Raw genomic sequence first — 11,441 nt, 5'->3', positions numbered from 1 at the left:
TTCTATTTTGTTGTCTGTTTTGAGATGAAAGCATAATATGAAGCACACACATTTGAATTTCTCTGTGTAATTGACCTATAGCCGTTTGCGAGTTAGCCATGCCCCCTTAGACAACCTTATGGAGTTTTTGTACACTAAGATTTGTTTGTCTAAGATTTTGCGTGTTCCACGTCCATTCATATATCATGAAATTGAACAATATTTCACAAGCTGCGTTGACATGATTCTACCGCGATAGGTCAACTCTGACACAGTGAAGGCCTTTTGCCCCCTTTAGTACAACACGGATGTGAGTCACCATGGATATGACCAAGGAAAACTGGAAATCAGGGAGTAATGTAACATCTTGGATGTATGAGTTAGTGAAGTGGGTCTGTATCACACAAGGGGTTCAGAATAGAATGTTACAGATTAATCAGCCAACAACTTGATTAAAACACATTCCCAACCAAAGATGAAAGAAACGCAGATACACACAATTATAAATGTTAGAAAATGAAAAAGGCCTCACAATTAAACTACCATGTCCCAAGCAGTCAGAAATATCAACAACTTGAAATGGGTGTTTCAACAGCTTCAACCATCATGATGGCAATATTAAGCCAGATGCTGATATTAAGCCTTTGACATTTTGTTCAATGTTAATTAAACAGGCTTGGGGCCTGGTCAATAGTAATGTCCCTCTCCTTCTTTGTCCAGGCCCCAAGCCTGTTTTAAATGTATCCTTTTAAAATCGGCCAAGCACATATTTATTCCCTTAGTAATACATTTTATTACATAATATTAATTCCTGGATGAATTGATAAACCATGAGGAAGTGGTTTTTGATGGAATATGGAGTAATAGGCAAGTTGGTTTGGGCAGTAAAGGTACAAATAATGGGTTCAGTTAGGTGCACAATACAAAGGAAGTGAATGTCAACATGTAAGTTCATGGAAATGAGCAGTATAGACAATAATGAGAATTCTAATGTTTCATTTTCAAATTCACCTACTGTACATAGGTTTTGGTTTTAAGTATACTTGATACCTGATTTGCTTCATTGTATCTGCAGAATTAAACAATTCTGTAAAGTAAACCTGTAAACTAATCCTCACTATGCTAAAGTAACCTGGGTAAAATGAAGAAAGTATATATAAAAGTTCAAATGTTTATTTCTGCAGATACCCACGAAAGTAGAAAAAAAATCAACTTCTTACAGACATGCAAAGCATCAATCAGTACATGAATTTGAAAATGAATATAAATGAAAAACACAAAGATAAACAAATATAACACAGAAACACAGAGCATGCATATGATGAAATGATTCAAGATGAATAAATGAATAGATTGTGTAAAATCTTTACATACAAATGAGCAAGTACAAATTAAAAAGCCACAGTGTGTGTGTGTGTGTCACTGTTACACCTGTTACTTTTCTTGTGCTTCATTAATGGTGTCAGGATAAGGAGCACAAATGGAGTTTTGCCTCATTTGTAGCGTTAAGATTTGGATTTTATGAATGGTATAAAACAAACGTTTTGTGACCTAAGAAATGCTGGTTTTGTTGTTTCTGAAAAACAAAACAGTGTTCTTAAAACAATCAACAAGTTAAACAAAAAGTAAGGATGTATATAAAAAACACAACAACACGTATGTAAGTATGGCATATTCAACTGCACTTGCTTCAATACATATTAATATTAGCAAAACAATCCGTACCTGTAGTTGTTAATAAAGAAGCAGCTGTGGTCTCAGTCAATCCTTTAGTGGCTACTACAATGGTTGAAATCTGAGTACTAGAGGTGGTGTAACCTGAAGTAGTTGCCTCTATACCAGTGGTAATTTCAGGTGCATTTGTTCTTGAAACCTGAGTTCCAGTAGTGGCCTTACTAGTTTTTTGCAAAGGTGAACTAAAGTCAACTGTTGTGATGGCAGCTTCAGTGATTGTTTCAGGCACAATAGTTGTTGTTTCTACTGTAGTTATGTTTTGGGCTGCAGCGGTGGTTACAGCAGATGTAGTTTCATTTGAACCAGTTGTCTCAGTACCAGTTCCTGCTGTTACTGTTACTGCTACTTCTGGAGTTGTTGTCGAAGATGAAATAGTAGTTACACCTGCTGAAGTTGTTATAGGAGGTGTGATAGTACCTTCCTCAACAGTAGACTGTACTGTTATGGTACTCCCAATCACAGTTGAGGCACCAACTGTTGTAACTTTATCCTCAGAACTTGTCACGGCTACTGTTGATGTACCAGCTGATGTAGCTGTCTGTGAATCTACAGTACGTGTCTCGCTAAATGTGCTTATAGCACCTGTGGTAACACCAGCAGTTGTAGTTACTTCAGATACTGTGGTCTGAACAACTGTACTTGTAGCTTCAGCTTTGCTTGTGGCACTACCAGTTGTGCTTTCAACAGCCGAAGTTACATCAGCAGTTGTGTCTGCAACAGGGGTGGCCACAGACTCTGTAGTCACTCCTGAAGTGATTTCAACAGTAGTGCTTGTGGCACTACCAGTTGTGCTTTCAACAGCCGAAGTTACATCAGCAGTTGTGTCTGCAACAGGGGTGGCCACAGACTCTGTAGTCACTCCTGAAGTGATTTCAACAGTAGTTGGCTCTGCAGCAGTGGTCTCAGCACCAGTGGTCACACCAGGAGTTGTTGTTACTTCAGATACTGTGGTCTGAATAACTGTACTTGTAGCTTCAGCTGTGGTTGTGGCACTACCAGTTGTGCTTTCCACAGCTGACGTCAAATCAGCAGTTGTGGTCTCTGCAACAGGGGTGGCCACAGAACTTGAAGTCACTCCTGCAGTAGTTATAATCTCAGCAGTAGTTGTTTGGGATGCTGAAGTGATTTCAACAGTAGTTGGCTCTGCAGCAGTGGTCTCAGCACCAGTGGTCACACCAGAAGTTGTAGTTACTTCAGCAACTGTGGTCTGAATAACTGTACTTGTAGCTTCAGCTATGGTTGTGGCACTACCCCTGGTGCTTTCCACAGCTGATGTCACATCAGCAGTTGTTGGGTCTGCAACAGGGGTGGACACAGACTCTGTAGTCACTCCTGCAGTAGCGATTATCTCAGCAGTAGTTGTTTGAGCTGCTGAAGTGATTTCAACAGTAGTTGGCTCTGCAGCAGTGGTCTCAGCACCAGTGGTCACACCAGGAGTTGAAGTTAATTCAAATACTGTGGTCTGAACAACTGTTCTTGTAGCTTCAGCTTTGCTTGTGGCACTACCAATTGTGCTTTCCACAGCTGATGTCACATCAGCAGTTGTTGTATCTGCAACAGGCGTGGCCACCGAACTTGTTGTCACTCCTGCAGTAGTGACTATCTCAGCAGTAGTTGTTTGGGCTGCTGAAGTGATTTCAACAGTAGTTGGCTCTGCAGCTGGGGTATCAGCACCAGTGGTCACACCAGAAGTTGTAGTTACTTCAGATATTGTGGTCTGAGTAACTGTACTTGTAGCTTCAGCTTTGCTTGTGGCACTACCAGTTGTGCTTTCCACAGCTGACGTCAAATCTGCAGTTGTGGTCTCTGCAACAGGGGTGGCCACAGAACTTGAAGTCACTCCTGCAGTAGTGATTATCTCAGCAGTAGTTGTTTGGGCTGCTGAAGTGAATTCAACAGTAGTTGGCTCTGCAGCAGTGGTCTCAGCATCAGTGGTCACACCAGAAGTTGTAGTTATTTCAGATTTTGTGGTCTGAATAACTGTACTTGTAGCTTCAGCTGTGGTTGTGGCACTACCAGTTGTGCTTTCAACAGCCGAAGTTACATCAGCAGTTGTGTCTGCAACAGGGGTGGCCACAGACTCTGTAGTCACTCCTGAAGTGATTTCAACAGTAGTTGGCTCTGCAGCAGTGGTCTCAGCACCAGTGGTCACACCAGGAGTTGTTGTTACTTCAGATACTGTGGTCTGAATAACTGTACTTGTAGCTTCAGCTGTGGTTGTGGCACTACCAGTTGTGCTTTCCACAGCTGACGTCAAATCAGCAGTTGTGGTCTCTGCAACAGGGGTGGCCACAGAACTTGAAGTCACTCCTGCAGTAGTGATTATCTCAGCAGTAGTTGTTTGGGATGCTGAAGTGATTTCAACAGTAGTTGGCTCTGCAGCAGTGGTCTCAGCACCAGTGGTCACACCAGAAGTTGTAGTTACTTCAGCAACTGTGGTCTGAATAACTGTACTTGTAGCTTCAGCTATGGTTGTGGCACTACCCGTTGTGCTTTCCACAGCTGATGTCACATCAGCAGTTGTTGGGTCTGCAACAGGGGTGGACACAGACTCTGTAGTCACTCCTGCAGTAGCGATTATCTCAGCAGTAGTTGTTTGAGCTGCTGAAGTGATTTCAACAGTAGTTGGCTCTGCAGCAGTGGTCTCAGCACCAGTGGTCACACCAGAAGTTGTAGTTACTTCAGATTTTGTGGTCTGAGTAACTGTACTTGTAGCTTCAGCTTTGCTTGTGGCACTACCAGTAGTGCTTTCAACAGCAGAAGTCACATCAGCAGTTGTTGTGTCTGCAGCAGGGGTGGACACAGACTCTGTAGTCACTCCTGCAGTAGTGATTATCTCAGCAGTAGTTGTTTGGGCTGCTGAAGTGATTTCAACAGTAGTTGGCTCTGCAGCAGTGGTCTCAGCACCAGTGGTCACAACAGGAGTTGTTGTTACTTCAGATACTGTGGTCTGAATAACTGTACTTGTAGCTTCAGCTGTGGTTGTGGCACTACCAGTTGTGCTTTCCACAGCTGACGTCAAATCTGCAGTTGTGGTCTCTGCAACAGGGGTGGCCACAGAACTTGAAGTCACTCCTGCAGTAGTGATTATCTCAGCAGTAGTTGTTTGGGCTGCTGAAGTGAATTCAACAGTAGTTGGCTCTGCAGCAGTGGTCTCAGCATCAGTGGTCACACCAGAAGTTGTAGTTATTTCAGATTTTGTGGTCTGAATAACTGTACTTGTAGCTTCAGCTGTGGTTGTGGCTCTACCAGTTGTGCTTTCCACAGCTGATGTCACATCAGCAGTTGTTGTGTCTGAAACAGGCGTGGACACAGACTCTGTAGTCGCTCCTGCAGTAGTGATTATCTCAGCAGTAGTTGTTTGGGCTGCTGAAGTGATTTCAACAGTAGTTGGCTCTGCAGCAGTGGTCTCAGCACCAGTGGTCACACCAGGAGTTGTTGTTACTTCAGATACTGTGGTCTGAATAACTGTACTTGTAGCTTCAGCTGTAGTTGTGGCACTACCAGTTGTGCTTTCCACAGCTGATGTCACATCAGCAGTTGTGGTCTCTGCAACAGGGGTGGCCACAGAACTTGAAGTCACTCCTGCAGTAGTGATTATCTCAGCAGTAGTTGTTTGGGATGCTGAAGTGATTTCAACAGTAGTTGGCTCTGCAGCAGTGGTCTCAGCACCAGTGGTCACACCAGGAGTTGTTGTTACTTCAGATACTGTGGTCTGAATAACTGTACTTGCAGCTTCAGCTGTAGTTGTGGCACTACCAGTTGTGCTTTCCACAGCTGACGTCACATCAGCAGTTGTGGTCTCTGCAACAGGGGTGGCCACAGAACTGGCCACTCCTGCAGTAGTGATTATCTCAGCAGTAGTTGTTTGGGCTGCTGAAGTGATTTCAACAGTAGTTGGCTCTGCAGCAGTGGTCTGAGCATCAGTGGTCACACCAGAAGTTGTAGTTATTTCAGATTTTGTGGTCTGAATACCTGTACTTGTAGCTTCAGCTGTGGTTGTGGCACTACCAGTTGTGCTTTCGACAGCTAATGTCACATCAGCAGTTGTTAAGTCTGCAACAGGGGTGGCCTCAGAACTTGAAGTCACTCCTGCAGTAGTGATTATCTCAGCAGTAGTTGTTTGGGCTGCTGAAGTGATTTCAACAGTAGTTGGCTCTGCAGCAGTGGTCTCAGCACCAGTGGTCACACCAGGAGTTGTTGTTACTTCAGATACTGTGGTCTGAATAACTGTACTTGTAGCTTCAGCTGTGGTTGTGGCACTACCCGTTGTGCTTTCCACAGCTGACGTCAAATCAGCAGTTGTGGTCTCTGCAACAGGGGTGGCCACAGAACTTGAAGTCACTCCTGCAGTAGTGATTATCTCAGCAGTAGTTGTTTGGGATGCTGAAGTGATTTCAACAGTAGTTGGCTCTGCAGCAGTGGTCTCAGCACCAGTGGTCACACCAGAAGTTGTAGTTACTTCAGCAACTGTGGTCTGAATAACTGTACTTGTAGCTTCAGCTATGGTTGTGGCACTACCCGTTGTGCTTTCCACAGCTGATATCACATCAGCAGTTGTTATGTCTGAAACAGGGTTGGCCACAGAACCTGAAGTCAGTCCTGCAGTAGTGATTATCTCAGCAGTAGTTGTTTGGGCTGCTGAAGTGATTTCAACAGTAGTTGGCACTGCAGCAGTGGTCTCAGCACCAGTGGTCACACCAGGAGTTGTTGTTACTTCAGATACTGTGGTCTGAATAACTGTACTTGCAGCTTCAGCTGTAGTTGTGGCACTACCAGTTGTGCTTTCCACAGCTGACGTCACATCAGCAGTTGTTATGTCTGCAACAGGGGTGGATACAGACTCTGTGGTCACGCCTGCAGTAGTGATTATCTCAGCAGTAGTTGTTTGGGCTGCTGAAGTGAATTCAACAGTAGTTGGCTCTGCAGCAGTGGTCTGAGCATCAGTGGTCACACCAGAAGTTGTAGTTATTTCAGATTTTGTGGTCTGAATAACTGTACTTGTAGCTTCAGCTGTGGTTGTGGCACTACCAGTTGTGCTTTCGACAGCTAATGTCACATCAGCAGTTGTTAAGTCTGCAACAGGGGTGGCCTCAGAACTTGAAGTCACTCCTGCAGTAGTGATTATCTCAGCAGTAGTTGTTTGGGCTGCTGAAGTGATTTCAACAGTAGTTGGCTCTGCAGCAGTGGTCTCAGCAGCAGTGGTCACACCAGGAGTTGTTGTTACTTCAGATACTGTGGTCTGAATAACTGTACTTGTAGCTTCAGCTGTGGTTGTGGCACTACCAGTTGTGCTTTCCACAGCTGACGTCAAATCAGCAGTTGTGGTCTCTGCAACAGGGGTGGACACAGAACTTGAAGTCACTCCTGCAGTAGTGATTATCTCAGCAGTAGTTGTTTGGGATGCTGAAGTGATTTCAACAGTAGTTGGCTCTGCAGCAGTGGTCTCAGCACCAGTGGTCACACCAGGAGTTGTTGTTACTTCAGATACTGTGGTCTGAATAACTGTACTTGTAGCTTCAGCTGTGGTTGTGGCACTACCCGTTGTGCTTTCCACAGCTGACGTCACATCAGCAGTTGTGGTCTCTGCAACAGGGGTGGCCACAGAACTGGAAGTCACTCCTGCAGTAGTGATTATCTCAGCAGTAGTTGTTTGGGATGCTGAAGTGATTTCAACAGTAGTTGGCACTGCAGCAGTGGTCTCAGCACCAGTGGTCACACCAGGAGTTGTTGGTACTTCAGATACTGTGGTCTGAATAACTGTACTTGCAGCTTCAGCTGTAGTTGTGGCACTACCAGTTGTGCTTTCCACAGCTGACGTCACATCAGCAGTTGTTATGTCTGCAACAGGGGTGGACACAGACTCTGTGGTCACTCCTGCAGTAGTGATTATCTCAGCAGTAGTTGTTTGGGCTGCTGAAGTGATTTCAACAGTAGTTGGCTCTGCAGCAGTGGTCTGAGCATCAGTGGTCACACCAGAAGTTGTAGTTATTTCAGATTTTGTGGTCTGAATAACTGTACTTGTAGCTTCAGCTGTGGTTGTGGCACTACCAGTTGTGCTTTCGACAGCTAATGTCACATCAGCAGTTGTTAAGTCTGCAACAGGGGTGGCCTCAGAACTTGAAGTCACTCCTGCAGTAGTGATTATCTCAGCAGTAGTTGTTTGGGCTGCTGAAGTGATTTCAACAGTAGTTGGCTCTGCAGCAGTGGTCTCAGCACCAGTGGTCACACCAGGAGTTGTTGTTACTTCAGATACTGTGGTCTGAATAACCGTACTTGTAGCTTCAGCTGTGGTTGTGGCACTACCCGTTGTGCTTTCCACAGCTGACGTCAAATCAGCAGTTGTGGTCTCTACAACAGGGGTGGCCACAGAACTTGAAGTCACTCCTGCAGTAGTGATTATCTCAGCAGTAGTTGTTTGGGATGCTGAAGTGATTTCAACAGTAGTTGGCTCTGCAGCAGTGGTCTCAGCACCAGTGGTCACACCAGAAGTTGTAGTTACTTCAGCAACTGTGGTCTGAATAACTGTACTTGTAGCTTCAGCTATGGTTGTGGCACTACCCGTTGTGCTTTCCACAGCTGATATCACATCAGCAGTTGTTATGTCTGAAACAGGGTTGGCCACAGAACTTGAAGTCAGTCCTGCAGTAGTGATTATCTCAGCAGTAGTTGTTTGGGCTGCTGAAGTGATTTCAACAGTAGTTGGCACTGCAGCAGTGGTCTCAGCACCAGTGGTCACACCAGGAGTTGTTGTTACTTCAGATACTGTGGTCTGAATAACTGTACTTGCAGCTTCAGCTGTAGTTGTGGCACTACCAGTTGTGCTTTCCACAGCTGACGTCACATCAGCAGTTGTTATGTCTGCAACAGGGGTAGACACAGACTCTGTGGTCACTCCTGCAGTAGTGATTATCTCAGCAGTAGTTGTTTGGGCTGCTGAAGTGAATTCAACAGTAGTTGGCTCTGCAGCAGTGGTCTGAGCATCAGTGGTCACACCAGAAGTTGTAGTTATTTCAGATTTTGTGGTCTGAATAACTGTACTTGTAGCTTCAGCTGTGGTTGTGGCACTACCAGTTGTGCTTTCGACAGCTGATGTCACATCAGCAGTTGTTAAGTCTGCAACAGGGGTGGCCTCAGAACTTGAAGTCACTCCTGCAGTAGTGATTATCTCAGCAGTAGTTGTTTGGGCTGCTGAAGTGATTTCAACAGTAGTTGGCTCTGCAGCAGTGGTCTCAGCAGCAGTGGTCACACCAGGAGTTGTTGTTACTTCAGATACTGTGGTCTGAATAACTGTACTTGTAGCTTCAGCTGTGGTTGTGGCACTACCAGTTGTGCTTTCCACAGCTGACGTCAAATCAGCAGTTGTGGTCTCTGCAACAGGGGTGGACACAGAACTTGAAGTCACTCCTGCAGTAGTGATTATCTCAGCAGTAGTTGTTTGGGATGCTGAAGTGATTTCAACAGTAGTTGGCTCTGCAGCAGTGGTCTCAGCACCAGTGGTCACACCAGGAGTTGTTGTTACTTCAGATACTGTGGTCTGAATAACTGTACTTGTAGCTTCAGCTGTGGTTGTGGCACTACCCGTTGTGCTTTCCACAGCTGACGTCACATCAGCAGTTGTGGTCTCTGCAACAGGGGTGGCCACAGAACTGGAAGTCACTCCTGCAGTAGTGATTATCTCAGCAGTAGTTGTTTGGGATGCTGAAGTGATTTCAACAGTAGTTGGCACTGCAGCAGTGGTCTCAGCACCAGTGGTCACACCAGGAGTTGTTGGTACTTCAGAAACTGTGGTCTGAATAACTGTACTTGCAGCTTCAGCTGTAGTTGTGGCACTACCAGTTGTGCTTTCCACAGCTGACGTCACATCAGCAGTTGTTATGTCTGCAACAGGGGTGGACACAGACTCTGTGGTCACTCCTGCAGTAGTGATTATCTCAGCAGTAGTTGTTTGGGCTGCTGAAGTGATTTCAACAGAAGTTGGCTCTGCAGCAGTGGTCTGAGCATCAGTGGTCACACCAGAAGTTGTAGTTATTTCAGATTTTGTGGTCTGAATAACTGTACTTGTAGCTTCAGCTGTGGTTGTGGCACTACCAGTTGTGCTTTCGACAGCTAATGTCACATCAGCAGTTGTTAAGTCTGCAACAGGGGTGGCCTCAGAACTTGAAGTCACTCCTGCAGTAGTGATTATCTCAGCAGTAGTTGTTTGGGCTGCTGAAGTGATTTCAACAGTAGTTGGCTCTGCAGCAGTGGTCTCAGCACCAGTGGTCACACCAGGAGTTGTTGTTACTTCAGATACTGTGGTCTGAATAACCGTACTTGTAGCTTCAGCTGTGGTTGTGGCACTACCCGTTGTGCTTTCCACAGCTGACGTCAAATCAGCAGTTGTGGTCTCTGCAACAGGGGTGGCCACAGAACTTGAAGTCACTCCTGCAGTAGTGATTATCTCAGCAGTAGTTGTTTGGGATGCTGAAGTGATTTCAACAGTAGTTGGCTCTGCAGCAGTGGTCTCAGCACCAGTGGTCACACCAGAAGTTGTAGTTACTTCAGCAACTGTGGTCTGAATAACTGTACTTGTAGCTTCAGCTATGGTTGTGGCACTACCCGTTGTGCTTTCCACAGCTGATATCACATCAGCAGTTGTTATGTCTGAAACAGGGTTGGCCACAGAACTTGAAGTCAGTCCTGCAGTAGTGATTATCTCAGCAGTAGTTGTTTGGGCTGCTGAAGTGATTTCAACAGTAGTTGGCACTGCAGCAGTGGTCTCAGCACCAGTGGTCACACCAGGAGTTGTTGTTACTTCAGATACTGTGGTCTGAATAACTGTACTTGCAGCTTCAGCTGTAGTTGTGGCACTACCAGTTGTGCTTTCCACAGCTGACGTCACATCAGCAGTTGTTATGTCTGCAACAGGGGTGGACACAGACTCTGTGGTCACTCCTGCAGTAGTGATTATCTCAGCAGTAGTTGTTTGGGCTGCTGAAGTGAATTCAACAGTAGTTGGCTCTGCAGCAGTGGTCTGAGCATCAGTGGTCACACCAGAAGTTGTAGTTATTTCAGATTTTGTGGTCTGAATAACTGTACTTGTAGCTTCAGCTGTGGTTGTGGCACTACCAGTTGTGCTTTCGACAGCTAATGTCACATCAGCAGTTGTTAAGTCTGCAACAGGGGTGGCCTCAGAACTTGAAGTCACTCCTGCAGTAGTGATTATCTCAGCAGTAGTTGTTTGGGCTGCTGAAGTGATTTCAACAGTAGTTGGCTCTGCAGCAGTGGTCTCAGCACCAGTGGTCACACCAGGAGTTGTTGTTACTTCAGATACTGTGGTCTGAATAACTGTACTTGTAGCTTCAGCTGTGGTTGTGGCACTACCAGTTGTGCTTTCCACAGCTGACGTCAAATCAGCAGTTGTGGTCTCTGCAACAGGGGTGGCCACAGAACTTGAAGTCACTCCTGCAGTAGTGATTATCTCAGCAGTAGTTGTTTGGGATACTGAAGTGATTTCAACAGTAGTTGGCTCTGCAGCAGTGGTCTCAGCACCAGTGGTCACACCAGGAGTTGTTGTTACTTCAGATACTGTGGTCTGAATAACTGTACTTGTAGCTTCAGCTGTGGTTGTGGCACTACCCGTTGTGCTTTCCACAGCTGACGTCACATCAGCAGTTGTTATGTCTGCAACAGGGGTGGACACAGACTCTGTGGTCACTCCTGCAGTAGTGATTATCTCAGCAGTA

General features: G+C 45.5%; 1 protein-coding gene across 1 annotated transcript; it reads right to left on the bottom strand.

The window, feature by feature from the left end:
* Positions 1-3,511: 3,511 nt before the first annotated feature.
* On the bottom strand, positions 3,512-4,591 carry LOC119720868 (the record flags this gene model as incomplete). The annotated part of the gene is made up of 2 exons (XM_038190733.1): positions 3,512-3,559; positions 4,511-4,591. Coding segments are annotated over 2 exons (129 nt in total), but the record flags the coding sequence as incomplete, so codon positions are not given.
* Between the last annotated feature and the right edge of the window lie 6,850 nt (positions 4,592-11,441).

This window comes from Patiria miniata, unplaced genomic scaffold, assembly GCF_015706575.1.
Source record: "Patiria miniata isolate m_02_andy unplaced genomic scaffold, ASM1570657v1 HiC_scaffold_9, whole genome shotgun sequence".
Lineage (NCBI taxonomy): Eukaryota > Metazoa > Echinodermata > Asteroidea > Valvatida > Asterinidae > Patiria > Patiria miniata.
The sequence above is the reverse complement of the archived record's forward strand: the minus strand, read 5'-3'. Positions and strand labels throughout refer to the sequence as shown.